Source organism: Salvelinus fontinalis, chromosome 13 (assembly GCF_029448725.1).
Source record: "Salvelinus fontinalis isolate EN_2023a chromosome 13, ASM2944872v1, whole genome shotgun sequence".
NCBI classification, from domain to species: domain Eukaryota; kingdom Metazoa; phylum Chordata; class Actinopteri; order Salmoniformes; family Salmonidae; genus Salvelinus; species Salvelinus fontinalis.
This window is the reverse complement of record NC_074677.1, coordinates 19,595,161-19,619,268: the sequence shown is the minus strand read 5'-3', so window position 1 is coordinate 19,619,268 and position 24,108 is coordinate 19,595,161. Positions and strand designations below refer to the sequence as shown.

Sequence of the window (24,108 nt, the reverse complement as noted above, 5' to 3'; positions counted from 1 at the left end):
TAGTGTAATGAAATGCTTGTAGTGTAGTGAAATGCTTGTAGTGTAGTGAAATGCTTGTAGTGTAGTGAAATGCTTGTAGTGTAATGAAATGCTTGTAGTGTAGTGAAATGCTTGTAGTGTAGTCAAATGCTTGTAGTGTAATGAAATGATTGTAGTGTAATGAAATGCTTGTAGTGTAGTGAAATGCTTGTAGTGTAGTGAAATGCTTGTAGTGTAATGAAATGCTTGTAGTGTAATGAAATGCTTGTAGTGTAGTGAAATGCTTGTAGTGTAATGAAATGCTTGTAGTGTAGTCAAATGCTTGTAGTGTAATGAAATGCTTGTAGTGTAGTCAAATGCTTGTAGTGTAGTGAAATGCTTGTAGTGTAGTGAAATGCTTGTAGTGTAATGAAATGCTTGAAGTGTACTGAAATGCTTGTAGTGTAATGAAATGCTTGTCGTGTAATGAAATGCTTGTAGTGTAGTGAAGTGCTTATAGTGTAGTGAAATGCTTGTAGTGTAGTGAAATGCTTGTAGTGTAATGAAATGCTTGTAGTGTAATGAAATGCTTGTAGTGTAGTGAAGTGCTTGTAGTGTAGTGAAGTGCTTGTAGTGTAGTGAAATGCTTGTAGTGTAGTGAAATGCTTGTAGTGTAGTGAAATGCTTGTAGTGTAATGAAATGCTTGTAGTGTAATGAAATGCTTGTAGTGTAGTCAAATGCTTGTAGTGTAATGAAATGCTTGTAGTGTAGTCAAATGCTTGTAGTGTAGTGAAATGCTTGTAGTGTAGTGAAATGCTTGTAGTGTAATGAAATGCTTGTAGTGTAGTGAAATGCTTGTAGTGTAATGAAATGCTTGTCGCGTAATGAAATGCTTGTAGTGTAGTGAAGTGCTTATAGTGTAGTGAAATGCTTGTAGTGTAGTGAAATGCTTGTAGTGTAATGAAATGCTTGTAGTGTAATGAAATGCTTGTAGTGTAGTGAAGTGCTTGTAGTGTAGTGAAATGCTTGTAGTGTAGTGAAATGCTTGTAGTGTAGTGAAATGCTTGTAGTGTAATGAAATGCTTGTAGTGTAATGAAATGCTTGTAGTGTAGTCAAATGCTTGTAGTGTAGTGAAATGCTTGTAGTGTAATGAAATGCTTGTAGTGTGGTGAAATGCTTGTAGTGTAATGAAATGCTTGTCGTGTAATGAAATGCTTGTAGTGTAGTGAAGTGCTTATAGTGTAGTGAAATGCTTGTAGTGTAGTGAAATGCTTGTAGTGTAATGAAATGCTTGTAGTGTAATGAAATGCTTGTAGTGTAGTGAAGTGCTTGTAGTGTAGTGAAATGCTTGTAGTGTAGTGAAATGCTTGTAGTGTAGTGAAATGCTTGTAGTGTAATGAAATGCTTGTAGTGTAATGAAATGCTTGTAGGTCAAGGAAATGCTTGTAGTGTAATGAAATGCTTGTAGTGTAATGAAATGCTTGTAGTGTAATGAAATGCTTGTAGTGTAATGAAATGCTTGTAGTGTAATGAAATGCTTGTAGTGTAATGAAATGCTTGTAGTGTAATGAAATGCTTGTAGTGCAATGAAGTGGTCAGAGGGGGGGGTGAGGAGCAGATGTTTCCTTGAGGGTCTCATGTGGGAGGTCTGCCGATGGAAGAGCTCCAGTCCCTCTGTTGGAATCTCCATCTCTGAAGCCAGGACATGAAAAGGCACTGTTTGCCAAGGTCGCTCAGATATTCCTCCCAACTGTGGCTGAAGCTGACTCTCACCCCAGATTTGGCGATGGTGTCCATTGTCGTATAGTGTGAAGGGCGTGGTGACTTTGAGAAACAGCGGGTGGCACCTCCTCTGGTTGGTGGCAGTTAATGAAGCATGGAGGATGGCCGATGGTCTCCGTTTTTACTGGTTATCTACACTTTCAAGGTTGAGCTCACTCCTGGCTTTGGCAGGGACACTGTTGATAGTCTTGTCAAAGCACCCTGGTGTCTGTCACAGTGGAGGAAAACCACATGGCTGCTGAACAACATTAACAGATAAGAGGTTAAGAGAGAGGCAAAGTAATGCATTGTGAGATTGAATTAAATGTAACGATTGGTATCATAATTCCCTTTCTGGAGCAAATATGGATATCAGCTGCCTCTGATGTCAATGACTTAAGATCTGCAAATGGTTTCAAAACAACTTCAAAGTAGCATCCTATTAATGTGTCAATACAGTACTGTGTGAAAGCATTGTCCCCTTTTCTGATTTTCTCTAGTTTTGCATATTTTTGATACTGACTGTTATCAGATCTTCAACCAAAACCTAATATTAGCTAAAGGGAAGCTGAGTTTACAAAAGGTATACTTTTCGGATGACAATGGTCCCATTTTGCCTGGCGAATACCAAACACTGCATTCCATAGTAAGAACCTCATACCAACGGTCAAGCATGAGGGTGGTACTGTGATGGTTTGGGGATGCTTTGCTGTCTCAGGACTTGGACAACTTACCTTAATAGAAGGAATCATGAATTCTGCTCCGTATCAGAGAATTCTACAGGAGAATGTCAGGCCATGTGTCTGTGAGCTGAAGCTGAAGCGTAGCTGGGTCATGCAGCAAGACAATGATCCAAAACACACAATCAAGTCTACATGAAAATTGTTAAAAGCAACCCATTTGAAGTTTTGGAATGGCAAAGTCCAGACCTAATCCCAAATGAGATGTAGCAGGACTTGAAACGAGCAGTTCGTGCTTGAAAACCCACAATGTCAATGAGTTGAAGCAGTTCTGCATGGAAGAGTGGGCCAACATTTCTCCACAGTGACGTGAGAGACTGATCAACAACTACAGGAAGCATTTGGTTGGAGTCATTGCAGGTGACACAGCCAGTTATTGAGTGTAAGGGGGCAATTACTCTTTCACACAGGGCCATTGGGTGTTGCATAACTTTGTTTCTGAAGTAAATTAAATAAATATGTAAGTGTTGTGTTATTTGTTCACTCAGGTTCCCTTTATCTAATATTAGGTTTTGGTTGAAGATCTGATAACATTTAATATGACAAATATGTAAAAGTAGAGAAAATTAGAAAGGGGGCAAAAAGTTTTTCACAGCACTGTATCCTACTCTATTCAGTGCATATTTTGCCCTGGGAAACAGATCTGAGAAATGTCAAGTTCATACCAAAATACAGCTGGCTTTGGAAATCAGACTTTATTCAATGAGTCAGCTATGATCAGTCCTAAGAGTACCAGATGTCCTTTTGAGTTTTCATGCTCTGATTATGTGTTTAATTGGCCAACCTCTGTGATTTCATCACCATAAGACTCCTTTGACTAAACATCTTGTCAATAGAGAAGCATCATTCAAATGTACCTTTTAGGACTGTGAGTTAAGAAAACTTAATCAGCACTGTAAGCCCTGTCATAATTTCACTGCATGTTAAATACACAAAACCTTTTTAATTGTGGCGGGAAAAATGTGATTATGATTTTGATACATGACACACTGTTCATACAACAGGTAGAGATACCAAACAACCAAATGATCATTCAGAGGATGGGTTTTGAAAAATGATATGTCTCAAAAGATATGAGTACCATCTAGCCTCATTGTACCATCCTGGCATCCTACCACATCTCCATCTCCCTTTGGTCCCTGGCCATGTCAGACTTCCACAGGGGGTCTATACACTGATCTGTGACCAGGTGCAAACTCCCCACAAACCTTCCAAGCCAAAGAGGTTCATTAGGCTTAACAAAATATTCCAGTCTGTCCACACGTTCACTGCTATCCACTGAATCAATAATCAAGTGATGATATTGTTATGTATTACACTTTATGTACTGTGTGTGTGTGTGCGTGTGCGTGTGCGTGTGCGCGCGTGTGTGTGTGTGTGTGTGTGTGTGTGTGTGTGTGTGTGTGTGTGTGTGTGTGTGTGTGTGTGAAAACACCCCTGGTGTCACGCCCTGGCCTTAGTATTATTTGTTTTCTTTATTATTTTAGTTAGGTCAGGGTGTGACATGGGGTATGTGTGTGTTTGGGGTATTATATGGTAGAGGGGGTGTTGGTTGTAGTGTATGGTTTTGTGTTGAGTGTATGTATCTAGCTGTGTCTATGGGTGTGTAGTTTTCTAGGAAAGTCTATGGTGGCCTGAATGGGTTCTCAATTAGAGACAGCTGGTTTCTGTTGTCTCTAATTGGGAGCCATATTTAAGGCTGCCATAGGCTTTAGCTGTTTGTGGGTCATTGTATATGTATATGTCGACGTAAGTAGTTTGTGTGTGCACTTGCGTTTGAAGTTTCACGATCGTTTGTTGTTTTTGTTAGTGTTGTTTAAGTGTTTCGTGATCATCTTCGTCGTTATAAATAAAGAAGATGTATTCATATCATGTTGCGCCTTGGTCCTCTCATTCACGTCAAGACGATCGTGACACCTGGTTAGAATAGAATAGTTTGCAAAGGTTGTTATTGTATTTAAATTTCTAGCTAACAATGAAAAAGATTAAACCTATTGTGCTCCAATTTACAATCAGTTGCTTGCTCCTGAGTAGGTACATTACAATTACAAGCGTCTCCTTGGTAACAAGATTGTATATACATAACATTTGATTCAATAATCCCTTTGAGACATGTGATGACATGGAAATAAACTTGTTACTGAAAATAACCTGTAGTTGGCAAGGTGTGTTAAATAGTTCTAGCCTATTAAGATCGCCATATCAAGACCATATCACCCATGGGACAACAGGGGAAGTGACGTTACTGGCGTTGTGTAGTTAATTACATGTAACAAAGTCACTTTGAAAAGTGTAGTTATATACTGGAATAACAAAAAATGTCATAAGAAAATATATCATGGGTAATTAGGCTGCATGTGGAATTAACTTCAGCAAGTGGATCTGTAATCACACAGTCCTTGTTCCAATTGTGTAACAATCTATACCGATATACACTATAACCATGTAATTCCATAGCAGTTCCTAAGTAACTACAATGTTGTTGTAGTGAGGAAACATGGGCAAGATAGAGGTAAGTTGGTACGGTGTAAGCCAAGTATCTCTTTCTACCATTAATGTTTACACATGGAAAGACAAATTATGTTGCTTTGAGTATACTGAGTTTACTTATACAGATGTGGGATCTTAATTTGAGCACCCTTTTGTTGCTGAGAATGTTCCTGCGCTGCAGCAAATGCTGATGAGCTTCTTGATTTACATAAATTCACTGAACACACAATTATATTAACAGTATTGCACTTTTCATGTAGTCTAATTTTGGCCAGCTAATAGCCTAAACATTGATCAATGAACCTTATGGACTAAATGTCCTGTTGCTGCAGGATTATTTTGCTGCAACAATACTGGTCAAGTTAAGATCCTACACTTGTATACATTTCCTTTTATCTGAAATGTAAAATGAAATCAGACACGTGCAGAGACAAAAAGGACATTGTCTTCAGTGAGGAGATTGTATTACTTGTCAACAATCAAGTAAAAAGAGATCTCAAACATCATGCACCTTGGTATTTTCAAGAGTTTATCATTTTGAAATTAGTCATTGTCTCATAGTATTTGAGGAAGGTATCTGTGAAAACATTCAGAATTTGAGTTATGACCTTTCAAGTTTGTTGTTGTTGTAACCGGCAAACATAACCCATCCCTGAGTGAGTGGGTACTATAGTGTGATGACTGCTAATGCTTACTTCCCCCTTCTTTTTCACTGCTTGTGGTAACAGTGCAACCCAAAGTCATGGCAGACGATGATCTGTGTGGTGCTATCTGTGTACACCAGCTCTGTGCACACACAGGCCAGACAGGCCTCTCTATCAATACCCTGGATGCCAGCAAACAAACCCTGTTTACTAAAACACAGCCACAAACGTCCTGTTCCAATACATGGTGTGATGTAGTTTGACCGGACATGAGGGAGAAAATATGACTCATGTTTAATGATAATGACTCAGAAATCCATCAGACAGTATCAGGCCTGGGTTCAAATGCATGTGTATGTGAGTGTCTGATATTTAAAATACTTTTTGGGGGGTGTATTTTTGTGTTTCCAAATACACAGCCCAAAACAAGTACTTTTATTTGGGTATTTGAATGGTTAGTTGTAAAAAAAAAAAGGATATATCTGAATACTTACTCTGAATGAATGGGAAAGTATTTGAGATATTTCATGCAGTATTTGAACGCAGGTCTGGTGATGATCATCTTGTTTCCCTTCACTCTCAGTGCTGAGTGAAATACATTCAAATCCACTCTGGAAGCAACTCAATCAAGAACTGAATATTTGAGGTTCGTTCTTTAGAGGTGCACAACAAATGAATGGTAATCAAATGAGTGAAGACAGAGTGCCAGAAGGGGTGTGTGTGTGTGTTGTGTGTGTGTGTGTGTGTTGTGTGTGTGTATGAATGAATGAAGTAGTGAACATTTAAAAGCCCATAACATTGCTGTTGTTTTTTTGTATGTGTGTTTTTATGTATCTGCTGTAAGCCACGATGCCAAATACAAATGTCAATGTTTTTGCAAATACACTGTGGACAAAGCTTTTGACCTTGTTATTTATTCCTGTTTGGACATTAAGGCCCATGGTTTTAATGACATATGTTCTACTGGTTAGTGTATCCAACTGAGGACAGGGTTTTTCTCTACATGGCCTAATTACAATGGTGCCATCATTCTCAGAAAAGCCAGGTTATACTACAGTACCTTGCAAATACACATCTCACTTCTAGTAGCTTATAGCAACCAATTAGACTACAAGTAAACCTAAACGAAACATAAAGTAGCCTATTCATACTGCAAGAGGGGACTTCAACATGTGCCATAATGTATACTAATATAATTTTGATGTACACATGGGCCAGCTACAGTAGCTTAATGATACACATCTTAATTGGGGGTTGTTAAGGAATGACAGATGAGAGGGAGTAGGCCGATGATTAATTGTCCCCATCGTCCAGGTAGTACGCTCCCCGCCCAGTGTCATGCAGCAATGGATCGGATTCCACCAAAGCATGACCACTTTAACGCAAAGGCGTGTGTCCGGATCGGATGTTGGTAGCGCTTACTTTGAAATGTATAGCGTACTTGCTAGTGTTCATGTATTATCTCAGCCTCGAGGCGCTATATTGACGTGAGCAATAGCTCGTGGTAATGTAGTCACTCTCCATTTAAGCACGACTGCGCACATCAAAAGCACGAACGCGTAGGAGCGGTGCGGTTGGTGAAATTGATTGGGAAGTATTGAGTCATGTCATAATAACTTTGACGAGCATCTCTCATCGAAAGAAAGAAAAAGAGAGAGAGAGAGAGAGAGAGAGAGAGTAAACACGTCCAGCACAGGGCATGGGTAGCCTAAAAGCCAATTTATGCTTGATCCGAAAATGAGGGTGTCGGCGCCGTATGGATGGTGTGACGCAAGCGCGGAGCCTCTGGAGACACACAGAAGCCAAATTGAGCTCCGTACCGCATCTCCGTGAGCCTCTCAACGTTTTCCGTTTCCTATAGCCCCCCATTGACATGGTTGGTTAATGGTAGGTGAGGGCGTGAGGTCCTGTATAAACACAAACTCACTTTCTTGACAACTTCCTTTACAACAGCTCGCGCAAGAAGTATGAATGCCCTAACCTCTGCAGAGGACATATCACCGTAAATGCTGCACGGCCAATGCAGACGTCAGATTGACCACGCAACACCCTTAACTCTAATTTCAGAACCATGGACAGTTCCAAACTGGATTTGACCATTTCCTGATTGACCAAGAGATTTTCAAGAATGCCATTATAGGTTAGTTTAGGCTATACATGTAGTGTTTGAAGGTACTATAAGAAATGATAAACGTTGCTCCCTCTCCTTTGAACAAACAACTGACAAATAATCCGATGATTACCTAACAATATTTCTGCTCATCATTCTAGACGTTGAAAAGCCCTCACGCGCGCTCTCGGAGCTGTGACGACACATAGCTCCCCTCCAACATGTTCAGGCTGCAACAACCACGAATCTGTAACTGCGTGCATTGATGTTAGACGAAGTAACATATGCAACACCTCATCCTAATTTCTCCTAGTCCTCTTTCCCATGTTCCCACTTCGTTCAGCATGTTGTAGTTTTAAAACATGCTCTTTATTGGAATAAACCATGTATATTAACGGAATATAATAAAATAAAGAAAGTAAAGTTTAATCTATATTACGTTTATTTCACAGTTTTATTAAATATTGAATGGCGAGGGAGAAGCATCCTTTTGCCTCACTTACTTGTTGGCTTCACTTTCCCCTTAAATAAAAAAATATCTGGCCGGGAAATTGCTCTTCCACCAGCATCAGCAGCCACTGCTCCTTGATGTTGTGGTAAAGCATGCGCATGCGCCACACATTGGAATTACTGCACTGGCCAGAATAAGTTGGACCACGTCTGTCTTCACTGAAATCCAAAATCATATCAAAACTATGGCGGTGTTGAGAATAAGAACAATGAGATACTTTGGGGTTTGGACCTTCCTCGTAATAGTGGCTGTGGTCTGTGCGCAAAGGTAAGTGGTCGGCTTAGATGCTCTTCACTTCGAATGAATGTGTTATACACTGTAGAAAACACTTCAATAATGCCTTTGGAAGCCTGCACATCTAAGAATGTATTCCTTCTCCTTCTCTAGGGTCAATGACCCTAGCAATATGTCAATCGTAAAAGAAACTGTGGATAGACTGTTGAAAGGATATGACATTCGCTTGAGGCCAGATTTCGGAGGTAATTCAATTAATTTAATACAAACTGTAATTTACTTTTCTGTTGTCAGCCCTATAACACTCAGTTGTTGCTCTAATTGTGTGGATCGTCCAAATCCCTCGTCTTATTTTTTAAAGTTAAACGCACGTAGCCTACCCTTCAGTTTGTCCAGGTAGCCTATACATACATCGACCCTTCAGTTTGTCCATGTAGCCTATACATACATCGGGCCACCTCGTTCCACGTGTGCTAACGACACGGATTAGGATCACTTTTTAACACAATACTAGAAGGGTATTAGAAGTTGTAGGCTCAATCAATGTAGTGACTGTAGTGTCATGGAATGAGATGATAAATCCCCCAACCCATTGTTATGTTGGCGATTGGTGTCTACCTTACGAACGTGGTTAAATCTTTATTCAGGTGTAAAACCCTTGACATTTAGCTGGGTGCTCATACAAGCTGTCGACATAGGTATACAATGTCAATTTATTCGGAAGCATTTAGACGTAATGAACACTGTGTTTTGCGAAGAAACATCAGACACCGTGCGCACCTGCTTTTTGAAATCCCTTATTGTATCGTGTTATCTGGCTGACAATACATTAATAAATGATTGCTCGTGTGCTGCTGCTAGGCAGTTGCTATGCAAAGGGTTACATCTGTGGTGTATGATATTAATGTTGTAAACCAAAAATGATGAAATGGTTAACATTACGGCCCGTTTTGTTGGTTTGTTCTAGGTCCCCCTGTTGGAGTGGGGATGAATATAGACATAGCCAGCATAGACATGGTATCTGAAGTCAATATGGTAAGTACTCGATTATCACTCTCCTAATGGTTTGTGGGCATTGCCCTAATATTCTATGCATTGTCTTTCCGAAAGGAAACCCAGTGCACTGCATGGAATAGCTTACCAGTCAAACCAATGCTAAAATATGTAGTCTTCTCAGATCTATGACAATCGACCTTTTTAAATTCAACACCGATAGGCCTAGCCATTAGGTGCATGTTGTTGCTAATTCACCCATAACACAGTTTCACAACTGTGAATGTTTGCTAACACACGTTTCAGGTTGTAACCTGCATATCAATTTATGGCAGTTTGATTATGGAATTTCCTGCCGTAACCGATGAACACAACATATCGCATACCTGTGGTTTGAGTCTTTGTAATGTGTTTACATGTAGTGGAAGTATTTACGAACGTTTTAAGGAACTTATGAAGTGCATACTGAAGTGGATTCAAAAGTTTTGCTTCATGCAAGAGCATCCCCTAGTGCTATTAGTCAGAACTGCACGTCAGTCGAGAGAGACAGGGTTTCGGGCTCTGCCTGAGAAGAATGGTCCCTACACCAATCCTTTGAGTATGCTTTTGACTAAATCCATGGTTATGCTTCCTGCCACCATGCCAATCTCTCTGCTAATCTGTGCTATTAGCGTGTTTTTGGTTGTTTTGTCATTTGTACATTTTGAGTGTCGTGGGAAAAGGTATGCCTCCATTGTAGAAGACGGATAAGGCCCCATTATATGACACTGAAATTGACATGATTATTATCTCTGTGCATATAAATAATGTTATGAATACATATATTTAGATTTCTGTTGAGTAGGATTGCAATGACTGTATTTGCGATGAAATAGCAGGCACTGGGCACAGACGTGACTTCAACGTTGATTCAACCAGTGTGTCCGGTGGGAATTGTCTTTGCTCAGGTACATTTCTACTCCACTGGTTGTTGAAATTATTTTTCCAGTTGAAATGGGGCTCATCATAGTATGAAGTTAAGAGCACACAACTGGCTATTTTTGGCACAAATACCCAAAGGTCTTAGTTTAAACTGTTGTCATTGTATTCGTCCCCCAGACCAAATGCAATTCCAGTTGGATTTATTGTATAAAACGAGATGTATGATTAACAAGATGTATGATTGCTCACAAACAGTCTTTACTGGTGGAAGTTGCCTTTGTCCTCCATTTATCATAGATCACTGGTCTAGTGCCTTCCACATTTAATTTGTCTGGCTCTGACTTCTGCATGCATTCATCTGGATTAAACACAGATTTTCACTGTGTAACCAAAGTGAGTGACCAACGCACCATGAACTGAAGGTTTTGTCATGGTAGGCACCTCCCTGTGGCAATGTGGACTCTCGTCATTCCTGGCATTTCATGGGAAACACTCCCTTTATGTGGCGACCCCTGTGTGATGGTAAAAAGCTGGCCTTGGTTATGTTTAATCTCCTAATAAACGGCCTAATCCATGGCTCCTGGTTGGCTGAACCCCTGAATGAAGCAGCTGGGTTATTGTTTTAGGTAATGATTTTACCTTTAATGCTTTCAACAAATACGCTCAGCGACTATTACAGCGTTGTGCTAATCCACAAAGCCAGGCTGGAAGTCAACACAGGAAAGGGATTGTGCTCTTCTAGGTCCTCTGTGGTTGGCCCATCACCCTCTTATCTCTGGGTTGGGACTTTCACACTGCACCTAAAGGAACAGGATTAGTGATAGATCTCACTACACATTCTCCATAGTTGTACCACTCACAGCCAGCCAGTCAGCTAGCCAGCCAGCCGGCCAGTCAGCCAGGAGAAATAGGCAGCAATACAGGCTCCACTAAATCATACGTCATCTCCAGCAGGGCCTCGTAAAGTCCATTCCATCAATGGACATGGACTTTCTTTTATCTGTTTCTTTTATCAATATCTGCTCAAGAGCTTTGGCCCTATAGCCCATCTAGGCCAGAATGCAAGGTGTTTCCCCACTCCAGCCCATCTAGGCCAGATTGCAAGGTGTTTCTCTACTCCAGCCCATCTAGGCCAGAATGCAAGGTGTTTCCCCACTCCAGCCCATCTAGGCCAGATCGCAAGGTGTTTCCCCACTCCAGCCCATCTAGGCCAGATCGCAAGGTGTTTCCCCACTTCAGCCCATCTAGGCCAAAATGCAAGGTGTTTCCCTACTCCAGCCCATCTAGGCCAGAATGCAAGGTGTTTCCCCACTCCAGCCCATCTAGGCCAGAATGCAAGGTGTTTCCCCACTCCAGCCCATCTAGGCCAGATCGCAAGGTGTTTCCCCACTCCAGCCCATCTAGGCCAGAATGCAAGGTGTTTCCCCACTCCAGCCCATCTAGGCCAGAATGCAAGGTGTTACCCTACTCCAGCCCATCTAGGCCAGAATGCAAGGTGTTTCCCCACTGCAGCCCATCTAGGCCAGAATGCAAGGTGTTTCCCCACTCCAGCCCATATAGGCCAGAATGCAAGGTGTTTCCCCACTCCAGCCCATCTAGACCAGAATGCAAGGTGTTTCCCCACTCCAGCCCATCTAGGCCAGAATGCAAGGTGTTTCCCCACTCCTGGAGCAAAGGTCCAAATCTGACTCTCTGGTGGCACCTCTTTCATGTCCTCTTAAGATCACAGCTGGGATTCAGATGCTTTCTTCTTCTCTATCGACTCAGAACACATAGTTGGTTGAAAGAATACTTCCAGTTCTCTCATGTCTACCGATAACCTATCCCTTTCTACCGTCCTCCATGGTACTCTAGCTGCACCATGTCTCTACCTACCTCAAACAATGTAAATTCATTAAAGCCAGAGGAGGGAGCTCTGTGGTGGACAGCTATGGTGGTTGGAATGTGCCACGTTTACTGAGTCACATACAGTGAGCTCCAGAAGTATTGGGACAGTGACACATTTTTGGTTGTTTGACTCTCTTCTCCTGCATTTTGGATATGAAATTATGCAATGACTATGAGGTTAAAGTGCAGACTGCCGGCTATAATTTGAGGGTGTTTATCCATTTCGGGTGAACTGTTTAGAAATTACAGCACTTTTTATACCTAGTCCCATCATTTTAGGGGACCAAAAGTATTGGGTCAAATTCACTTATATATGTATTAAAGTAGTCAAGTAGTATTGGTCCCATATTCCTATCACACAATGATTACATCACACTTGTGACTAGGATATGAATGAATGAATCGTGAATAATGATGAGTGAGAAAGTTACAGACACACATACTGTATATCATATCCTCCCAAAAATGCATAACTTCCTCTGTTATTGTAATGGTGAGAGGTTAGCATGTCTTGGGGGTATGATATAAAATGCTAACCTCCCCTGTTATTGTAATGGTGAGAGGTTAGCATGTCTTGGGGGTATGATATAAAATGCTAACCTCCCCTGTTATTGTAATGGTGAGAGGTTAGCATGTCTTGGGGGTATGATATAAAATGCTAACCTCCCCTGTTATTGTAATGGTGAGAGGTTAGCATGTCTTGGGGGTATGATATAAAATGCTAACCTCCCCTGTTATTGTAATGGTGAGAGGTTAGCATGTCTTGCGAATATAATATTTGTGCGTCTCTAACTTTCACACTCGTCATTATTCACAATTCTTTCAGAATGATCCATAATCATGGTAGAATCCACATTAATGTAGACGTGTTCAAAAACATATTCTGTTGTTATTTACAATAAAAGTGACTCCAAATTGACACAATACATTATTTGCCATTAATTTCTATTGGGCACAAAATCATCTGAAACACAACCAAAACAAACAGCAGATGCATGTAACAAGTTTTGTAGTCACAACGAGATGGAATCATTGCGTGCTAGGAATATGGGACCAAATACTACACTTTTGACTACTGTAATACAAATATAAGTGTCACGTTCCTGACCTGTTTTCTGTTGTTTTGTATGTGTTTAGTTGGTCAGGACGTGAGCTGGGTGGGAATTCTATGTTGTGTGTCTAGTTTGTCTGTTTCTATGTCAGCCTAGTGTGGGTTCTCAATCAGAGACAGATGGTAGTCGTTGTCTCTGATTGAGACTCATATATAGGAGGCTTGTTTTGTGTTGGGATTTTGTGGGTGTTTGTTACCTGTCTCTGTGTTTGTGTTCTGCACCAGATAGGTCTGTATCGGTTTTGCACATTTGTTATTTTGTATGTTGTTTGTAGTGTTTCACTTGTGTTTGTATTAAACATGTTTAACACTAGCCGCGCTGCACTTTGGTCCAATCCTTGCTACTCCTCTTCGGATGAAGAGATTGAAGAAGCCCGTTACAATCAGTGAATTTATCCCAATGCTTTTGGTCTCCTAAAATGGTCTGGCTAGGTACAAAAAGGTCTGTAAGTTCTAAAAGGTTGAATGAAAATACCCTCAAATTACAGGTGGCGGTCATAGTCATTGTATCATTTCATATCGTCATAGTCATTGTATCATTTCATATCCAAAGTGATGGAGTACAGAGCCAGAACAATACAAATGTTGTCACTGTTCCAATACTTTTGGAGCCCACTGTTCATCCAGCGTTCCAGGTATATAATAGGCCTGTGTTTGAATGCACGTTCCCTCCGAAAGGTACCCTGCTCCTGCGTGCTCTTCCACACACAGCCCTGGGAAGAGAGCAAAGGTTAGATGTAAGGCTGGGCGATGTAAATCCTTGGGGTCAGGCCTCTCCATTTGGAGAGGCAGCCTGTGAGGTTGAAGGGAAGGTTATGCAACTCATGTTGCTTAAGGTTCATATGATTTAGAGACAGACAAACACAATAGAAGACTCGGAAAACAAATGAAATAGACAAACTGCAACTCCAGGTAGCTTGTGAATCTTAGGTGATGAATGGTTGGCTAAGTGGTAGAATCTAGTGCAGTGTTGCCCTACAGTATCTAGTGCAGTGCTGTCCTACAGTATCTAGTGCAGTGTGGCCCTACAGTGTCTAGTGGAGTGTTGCCCTACAGTATCTAGTGCAGTGTTGTCCTACAGTGTCTAGTGCAGTGTTGCCCTACAGTATCTAGTGCAGTATGGCCCTACAGTGTCTAGTGCAGTGTTGTCGTGCAGTGTTGCCCTACAGTATCTAGTGCAGTGTTGCCCTACAGTATCTAGTGCAGTGTTGCCCTACAGTATCTAGTGCAGTGTTGCCCTACAGTATCTAGTGCAGTGTTGTTTTACAGTATCTAGTGCAGTGTTGCCCTACAGTATCTAGTGCAGTGTTGCCCTACAGTATCTAGTGCAGTGTTGCCCTACAGTATCTAGTGCAGTGTTGCCCTACAGTGTCTAGTGCAGTGTTGCCCTACAGTATCTAGTGCAGTGTTGCCCTACAGTATCTAGTGCAGTGTTGCCCTACAGTATCTAGTGCAGTGTTGCCCTACAGTATCTAGTGCAGTGTTGCCCTACAGTATCTAGTGCAGTGTTACCCTACAGTATCTAGTGCAGTGTTGCCCTACAGTATCTAGTGCAGTGTTGCCCTACAGTGTCTAGTGCAGTGTTGCCCTACAGTATCTAGTGCAGTGTTGCCCTACAGTATCTAGTGCAGTGCTGTCCTACAGTATCTAGTGCAGTGTTGCCCTACAGTATCTAGTGCAGTGTTGCCCTACAGTATCTAGTGCAGTGTTGCCCTACAGTATCTAGTGCAGTGTTGCCCTACAGTATCTAGTGCAGTGCTGTCCTACAGTATCTAGTGCAGTGTTGCCCTACAGTGTATTTTATAGTGTAATTTTTTTCCCGTTGAGCCATATTACTGTTGACGGAGTCGTCTTATTGTTGAAGACTATGCCAACAGTATCCACAGAGAAAATACTCAGTGATGAGGATGAGCCAAACCACAGAAATACCATTATTGATGTAGATAAAGGCCAAGAGGAGCTTATTGATCGCTTGAGAAGGTGTTCAGAGTGCAGAGCCCTCCATTTTGGAGCACAACACATTCGACTCATGGCAGCCGAGGAGATCCAGATATCACGGTTCAGAACAGACTGTGCTGTATCAAAGGATGACTATACTGTATGATTTTAGTGATTGAGAGATATAACTAAGCAATGAGGCACCACGGCTAAGGGCTATTCTTATTCGTGACACGAAGCAGAGTGCCTGGATACAGCCCATAGCCATGGTATATTGGCCATATACTGTACCACAAACCCCTTCGGTGCCTTAATGCTATTATAAACAGTAAAAATAACAGTAAACAGTAATTAGAACAGTAAAAATAAATGTTTCGTCATACCCGATCTACATGGTCTCATGTACCACCGGTTTCAGCCAACCAGCATTCAGGGCTCGAACCACCCAGTTTATAATGTGGAGTAACGTTTGCCCAAGGCGTGTTTATGTTGGCATAGCTGGACACATTTATTGTAATACGTTTCATATATTGTAGTCTATGTGCTATGGCAAATCTTTCATTGAGTCTGAACTTGTCTGTGTTATGATGGTTTATTGATAGACTTTTGAATCAAGAGAGGAAGTATATACAGAAAGAAGATCCATAATCTCTCATCCGGTTAGGAGAGGTTTTAAACAACATTCTCTCTTCATCTAATGAAGTCTGAATCTGTTTCCCAGCATTCCCATTGAATGGCGACTGTGGGCGGAACTGCAGTAACTAGCGAGTGGTTGTTCAATATGTTTGGAATAGGAGTGAAATAGGTTTGCATCACAGACACAGCACCGTGGGTTGATGAGATATCTACCCATCTTCATTGAATCCTAAATGACCTGATTTAATCTGTGGATAGATGATAAGAGAAATCTCAGAAGATATGTTGAAATAAACAAAGGAACTTGAATTTATTACAGTGCTGTCATCACTTCCAATGTCTCTGACATGACTCATGAAGCTGATATTGTTAGTTAGCATATATCAGCTAGCTGAGCGCAGCAGTAATTTCTGTCACATTGACCCTTTAGCATTATGACGTTTAATTAGCATACTGCTAGCCTAATGGTCCAGTCTGTTTGTGCTTTAACCATGGCAAGGATATACATGTTGGCTGCTGTATGGGACTAGGCTAGCCAATAGCATAAGCCTTTCAAAAAGCCTTTGGATAAAGTCTACAATAGAGCCTGAGTTGTGCGTGGGGGATGTATCAGTTTTGTAGGACTGGTCATAGGGTTGTTCTGACTGGCTCATCCCCACCCCCTAATATGTTGCTGGTCTCCAGTCATGATTACTCATCAATTTGTAATGTGAAATGACTGTTGCGTTACGTAATGGACAAAATGCAATAGAGGTTATCTCCGTAAGGGATGCAGAAGGTATTTCAGACTAGATGCTACTGTAGAGTGCTACGTATGGCACATACTAATCTCTTGTGTGCAGATTGTGTAACATAAATGGTACCAAAGATCTGTCATGATACAATGAGATGCGTGAGATAACAAGCAGCATTAGTTCCGGTGTTTTGGATAAATCACGATTTCGCAGGTGCTAGCATCTTTTGAATTTCGGAGGGGGAGAGGACACTTGGGCCATAGACTTGCCAGTAACGTGCAAAGAGAGAGGATGGAACTCTTCGTTCAGGTTCTGATCTCTTCTCTTAACACACGCTGTATGAACCCAAAACGTAATCGAGCATCTGACCAATTACACAAGACTTTAGTTCTGGGTTAACCGAGATTAAGCACATACATATGTGCTACAGTCTCTCTGTTGCCACTGGTCGATACACAAACACTCCCTTATATAAACGCGTATGTACTTTCTGCAATGATGGTTCCATTGAAACAAGCTCATGACTGGCTTTACTGTGGGTTATACAATGACATTAGAGATGATCCTTACTGTGGGTTATACAATGACATTAGAGATGATCCTTACTGTGGGTTATACAATGACATTAGAGATGATCCTTACTGTGGGTTATACAATGACATTAGATATTATCCTTACTGTGGGTTATACAATGACATTAGAGATGATCCTTACTGTGGGTTATACAATGACATTAGAGATGATCCTTACTGTGGGTTATACAATGACATTAGAGATGATCCTTACTGTGGGTTATACAATGACATTAGATATTATCCTTACTGTGGGTTATACAAGGACATTAGAGATGATCCTTACTGTGGGTTATACAATGACATTAGAGATGATCCTTACTGTGGGTTATACAATGACATTAGAGATGATCCTTACTGTGGGTTATACAATGACATTATATATTATCCTTACTGTGGGTTATACAATGACATTAGAGATGATCCTTACTGTGGGTTATACAATGACATTAGAGATGATCCTTACTGTGTGTTATTCAACAACATTAGGGATGATCTTTACTGTGTGTTATTCAACAACATTAGGGATGATCTTTACTGTGGGTTATTAAACAACATTAGGGATGATCTTTACTGTGGGTTATTCAACAACATTAGGGATGATCTTTACTGTGGGTTATTCAACAACATTAGGGATGATCTTTACTGTGGGTTATTCAACAACATTAGGGATGATCTTTACTGTGGGTTATTCAACAACATTCAACACACATCTGGTAATAATGATCAGGTAACAATAATGTAAAGGCCTGCCACTTTATCCTCTAATGCTGAAGTTCCTTTAAAAGTGCCTAAATTCATTTATCTACTGTGCTCTGTTTTCTGTTCATGCATACATGTGTATGGATATTGTAATGCATTATAGATGATGTCTGTACCATGTTCCACTATGGTTGTTTTTAGTGCCTCAAAACTACATTTGAGTGGTCCACAATGTGGTTGAAAAACATCTGTATCTTGTATTATTGTATCATTGTGACAAAAAAATAAAAACCTCTATGGTGGGGAAACCAGTCTTGTCATTTCAGACCGTATTTAACGGATTTGAGACGATGAAATGATGGATGATATGCATGTTGATAGTGAATCATCCATCTTGGCTGGGCTAGTCTTCTGTACTCTGGCAACATGATGCTCATGACATGTACAGTATCAAGAAGCCATCCTTTCAAATCTTGTCTCGCTGACTAGGCGAGCGAAGCCTGTGCTTCAGAGACTAGTGTAAAGCGAACTGTTTGTCAACCAAAGTCTTTTAGAAAGGAACAAGTGGAAGAGGAGTTTCACAGGGAAGGCTAATAGATTTGTCTTTTCCCCCCTGATCTACTCGATTCTTCATGTGATTAGCCGGTAATCCTGAATGAGACATTACATGTATTTTTAACAGTTAAAGGTCCTAATAATACTGCGGAATCCCTTTTACTTGCCATATAGCTGCAGTATAAATACTAAACTGCCCTGAATTACATTTCCAGAAAAAATGTAACTAATAAAAAATATTACATTTGAATTTTTATAGTTTTTTTCATCAGTCAGGCTTTGACGTATTGCCTGTTACATGGCGAATGGTTTCATTTTCAGTTCAATTGGCCTGTAATGGTTTCTTGGCTCCCTTTCACTCAAAGGCCTTTTACCTCAGGCCTGTTTCACTGGCCTCTTCTGTCACGGCCGTTTAAAGGAGTGGACCAAGGCGCAGCCTTTTGAGCGTACATACTTATTTATTTACCGATGTCACCAACAAAAACAATAAATATCAAACCGACACGTGAAGCCAACGTAGTGCATCCAAGGCAACTAACAAGGACAACTACCCACAAAACCAACTTGGAAAAATGGCAACCTAAATAGGCTCCCCAATCAGAGACAACGATAAACAGCTGTCTCTGATTGGGAACCCATCCAGGCCACCATCAAGCTAATTACCCCTTTGACAATACAAAATCCCCATAGATAACAAAAACCCTAGACAAGACAAAAACCCATAGACAATACAAAAACTAAACAAACCACCCTTGTCACACCCTGACCTAACCAAATAATAAAGAAAGCAAATATAACTAAAGTCAGGGCGTGACATCTTCCACCTGACAGCCAGGGGAGATAACCACTGCTGGGCCCATCAACAAATAGCACAGTCACAGGCAGGCCCACTGGCTTTGTATATATTGCATATGCATGTATCATTCAGGGAATAGTATATGCTGAGGGAATTCACAAGAGAGAGTGGGTTTATGTGGGTAAGGAGTAGAGAGCAACATCAGCACATACTGCATTTGACATAATTCATTAGGTTTTGTTTAGATACGTCCCTGTAGAATTTGGGATCAATTGTATATCCAGTCGTACGCTCGATATTACATTTAAGAAAGTGTACTATCAAGTGGATTGTTCATATGTATGCTAATAATGACTTTACTATCAATGCAAATGCACAGCACATTGATTCATTATGATGATGATGGCTTTACGGTCTTACATCCCACTCTCCCTCACCATCTTCCCCCCCCCTCCCTTTTCCACTTCTTTCAAGGGGATCCCAATAGAGGTTCCCTGATGACTCACCCTGCATTTAATTCCTCTACTCTATTGATGGAAGAAATGTCAGTTTGGCCAGAGGTCATGGTCAGTGGATGGTCAGCCAGGCAACATAGAGTGCTCACTCTTATTCAGAGAGACAGACAAAAGACAGTTTTCATAGTGATGACATAAGGTTTATACATACAGTACCAGTCAAAAGTTTGGACACACCTACTCATTGAAGGGTTTTTCTTTATTTTTACAATTTTCTACAGGAAAGGAAGACACCGAGTTCTCTCTGCTGCAGAGGATAAGTTCATTAGAGTTAACTGCACCTCAGATTGCAGCCCAATTAAATGCTTCACAGAGTTCAAGTTACAGACACACTTCAAAATCAACTGTTCAGAGGAGACTGCGTGAATCAGGCCTTCATGGTCGAATTGCTGCAAAGAAACTACTACTAAAGGACAGCAATAATAAGAAGAGACTTGCTTGGGCCAAGAAACACAAGCAATGGACATTAGACCGGTGGAAATCTGTCCATTGGTCTGATGAGTCCAAATTTGATATTTTTGGTTCCAATCGCCGTGTCTTTGTGAGACGCAGAGTAGGTGAACTGATGATCTCCACATGTGTGGTTCCCACGTGAAGCATGGAGGAGGAGGTGTGATGGTGTGGGAGTGCTTTTCTGGTGACACTGTCTGTGATTTATTTAGAATTCAAGGCACACATAACCAGCATGCCTACCACAGCATTCTGCAGTGATACGCCATCCCATCTGGTTTTCACTTAGTGGGACTTTCATTTGTTTTTCAACAGGACAATGACCCAAAACACATTTCCAATGTATGTAAGGGCTATTTGACCAAGAAGGAGAGTGATTGGGCTGCATCAGATGACCTTGTCTCCACAATCACCCGAGCTCAATCCAATTGAGATGGTTCTGGATGAGTTGGAACACAGAGTGAAGGAAAAGCAGCCAAGAAGTGCTTAGGATATGTGGGAACTCCTTCAAGACTGTTGGAAAGCATTCCTCATGACGCTGGTTGAGAGAATTCCAAGAGTGCAAAACTTTCATCAAGGCAAAGGGTGGCTACTTTGAAGAATCTCAAAGAAAAAAAATATTTAGATATGTTTGACACTTTTTTTGGTTACTACATGAAAAACCATTCAATGAGTACTGTAGATGTGTCCAAACTTCTGACTGGTACTGTATATAACTACTAATGAGTTGGTCAACAGATGAAACTGTTGTTGGTCTTGATGTCTATACTCTCTGGAGTTTGTGTTATTGGGAGCCTTGGTGATGATAGAACCAGAATGTCCGACTCCCTCTGTGTGTCACAGAACAGGGTTCTCAGGGGAACTTTTGTTTTGCATGGTCTGTGTTTGTCTCAGAGAAAACTATTTTGCTGATTGTATGGAAAATACACTAGACTTTTGTAGTTGAATTGAAAAGTGAAATTGAAACCAGTTTGCTGACCTCTTCCTTCTGTGGAACTCAGCGGAGAGGCGTGGTAGTGGTAGTGGTAGTGGTAGAGGTAGTGGTAGTGGTAGTGGTAGTGGTAGAGGTAGTGGTAGAGGTAGTGGTAGTGGTAGTGGTAGAGGTAGTGGTAGTGGTAGTGGTAGTGGTAGTGGTAGAGGTAGAGGTAGAGGTAGTGGTAGAGGTAGAGGTAGTGGTAGTGGTAGAGGTAGTGGTAGAGGTAGTGGTAGAGGTAGTGGTAGTGGTAGAGGTAGTGGTAGTGGTAGTGGTAGTGGTAGAGGTAGTGGTAGTGGTAGTGGTAGTGGTAGTGGTAGTGGTAGAGGTAGTGGTAGAGGTAGTGGTAATGGTAGAGGTAGTGGTAGAGGTAGTGGTAGTGGTAGTGGTAGTGGTAGTGGTAGTGGTAGTGGTAGTGGTAGTGGTAGAGGTAGTGGTAGAGGTAGTGGTAATGGTAGAGGTAGTGGTAGTGGTAGTGGTAGTGGTAGAGGTAGTGGTAGTGGTAGTGGTAATGGTAGAGGTAGTGGTAGAGGTAGTGGTAGTGGTAGAGGTAGTGGTACTGGTAGTGGTAGAGGTAGTGGTAGTGGTAGTGGTAGTGGTAGAGGTAGAGGTAGAGGTAGTGGTAGAGGTAGTGGTAGAGGTAGTGGTAGAGGTAGAGGTAGTGGTAGTGGTAGAGGTAGTGGTAGTGGTAGAGGTAGAGGTAGTGGTAGAGGTAGTGGTAGTGGTAGTGGTAGTGGTAGTGGTAGAGGTAGTGGTAGTGGTAGAGGTAGTGGTAGTGGTAGAGGTAGTGGTAGTGGTAGTGGTAGTGGTAGTGGTAGAGGTAGTGGTAGTGGTAGTGGTAGAGGTAGTGGTAGTGGTAGTGGTAGAGGTAGAGGTAGAGGTAGAGGTAGTGGTAGAGGTAGTGGTAGTGGTAGTGGTAGTGGTCGAGGTAGAGGTAGTGGTAGTGGTAGAGGTAGTGGTAGTGGTAGTGGTAGTGGTAGTGGTAGTGGTAGTGGTAGAGGTAGTGGTAGTGGTAGTGGTAGAGGTAGTGGTAGTGGTAGTGGTAGTGGTAGTGGTAGTGGTAGAGGTAGTGGTAGTGGTAGAGGTAGAGGTAGTGGTAGTGGTAGAGGTAGTGGTAGTGGTAGTGGGCTTGCTCTGACCAAAAATAAGGCTGTTCAATAGCTCATTTCCTGCAATTGTACACATTTGCCATGGGGGCTGGGATTAAAAAAACAACAACATTTAAGATAATTTCCTGCAATACTACACGGCCTCTTTATGGCTATATTACCTTCCTAATATTGGTATGTCACCATTTACATGGCGAGGCTATTGCATGATAGGAATGAGAATGTTGAAGATTGCCCTCTGCACTTTACCTCATTGATAATTATTTTGTAATATGAAACCTGTAGATTTAGGAATCTTGAGGAAAGTTTGAAATGGAAGTTTATTAGTTATTTTATATACTTTATTTGGCAGCTTTAAGTGAGTAGGTGGGGAGTTCCTGTTCATTATTATTATTATATCATTATAACCCATAAAGTTGCCATGTAGATTTTTTACCTGCGAAGAGATGTGTGGAGGACCATGTCACATGACCATCTCCTCCATTACACATATGAGTCACAAGCTAAGGCGAGCTATAAGTGTTATGTTAAGTCAGCCATTAATTGTCATATTGGCTGCCTCTGAGCTTTGATATGTCCCTCTTTCATTTCACCAGCTTTACTGAAATTAATATCTGAAAAGCTATAAACCTCTTCACTGTATATGCAGCACACCAGCCTTTATTATTATAGTTAATGAAACAAATGGCAGCTTGGTACAGTTAAGAGGCATTTGCGATTCGAATAGGAAATGTTAATGTTTCCGTGTGAATCATTTGCCTTAGTGGATTTATTACGTTGGAGATTCTAGCACACAGGCTTCCATCAAGCACTCTTTAAAAATGATGTTTGAAAGCTAAGAGGTCTTTCTAATGGTAGACTGTGGTCCTACTGTATGTTGAGCCTCGTCCTCACCTTACAGTACGTGATAGGTTTTTATTATTCATTCTTATCAGGCATTATAGAAAAAGGTATTCTGAGTCTTCTGGATATACAGATACATGTGGTTGTTGTGTATTGTGCTTGCAGAACAATACAGTAGTATCTAGTACATTGTCAAATGTGAAATCGTAATCATCAAACATTGATCATTTTTAGGGGCGGTCTTGGTTTTATGTAAGTGGCCACATTATTTCCACACAATTAAACAATGACATTCTGCTTTTAATTAGATGCAACAAGATGAACACTCCCAAATTAAACTGTCTCTAGCACTCATGGCAGGAAGTTCACACTGCAGATTCAACAAGACTATAATTATCAACTTGACTTCTAATTGTTGGAGGCACCCACTTGTCTGCTCTGCTAAGGGATGATTCTCATGGCTCATTATAAATACAGGCTGTCATATCCCCTGTAAAGTCCAGTCTATATAGTATTAGTGTCATTATATAGTTCAGCCATTATATAGTTCAATGGGCCACCTGCTTGCCCATTACAATCATGTGACTAGGTTCACACACACTGTTGGTTGTGGGGCCCACTAGAACTGTTGGTTATCCTCTTGTTGGTCATTTAGCTAGCATGTGGCCTAGTTAGCTAGCATGTGTCATAAGTCTGACTTAACTGTGCTCCTATCTCGGGCTGTAGTTGATAATGACTGTCATTACCAACCATTATCTGTCATTATCAGTCATTATTATCAGGCATGTGAACTATGGAATTCTCTAGCAGGAATTCCATTGAGACAGAGGGAGTGACAAAGAGAATGTCTGTCACTCATTTAACATTTGTTCCTAGAGCTTCAACTTGCTCTAGAACCAATGTTGATCGGCCCTGGCTACAGC

General features: G+C 41.2%; 1 protein-coding gene across 1 annotated transcript in view; it reads left to right on the top strand.

Moving 5' to 3' along the window:
* The first annotated feature begins 7,950 nt into the window (after window positions 1–7,950).
* Window positions 7,951–24,108, top strand: part of LOC129868214 (gamma-aminobutyric acid receptor subunit beta-2-like) — a 97,335-nt gene continuing 81,177 nt past the window's right edge. The window contains exons 1-3 of the mRNA XM_055941990.1: window positions 7,951–8,483; window positions 8,604–8,695; window positions 9,418–9,485. Of these exons, the coding sequence (XP_055797965.1) occupies window positions 8,401–8,483; window positions 8,604–8,695; window positions 9,418–9,485 (243 nt within the window). The 5' untranslated portion in view covers window positions 7,951–8,400. The remainder of the gene's footprint in view (window positions 8,484–8,603; window positions 8,696–9,417; window positions 9,486–24,108) is intronic.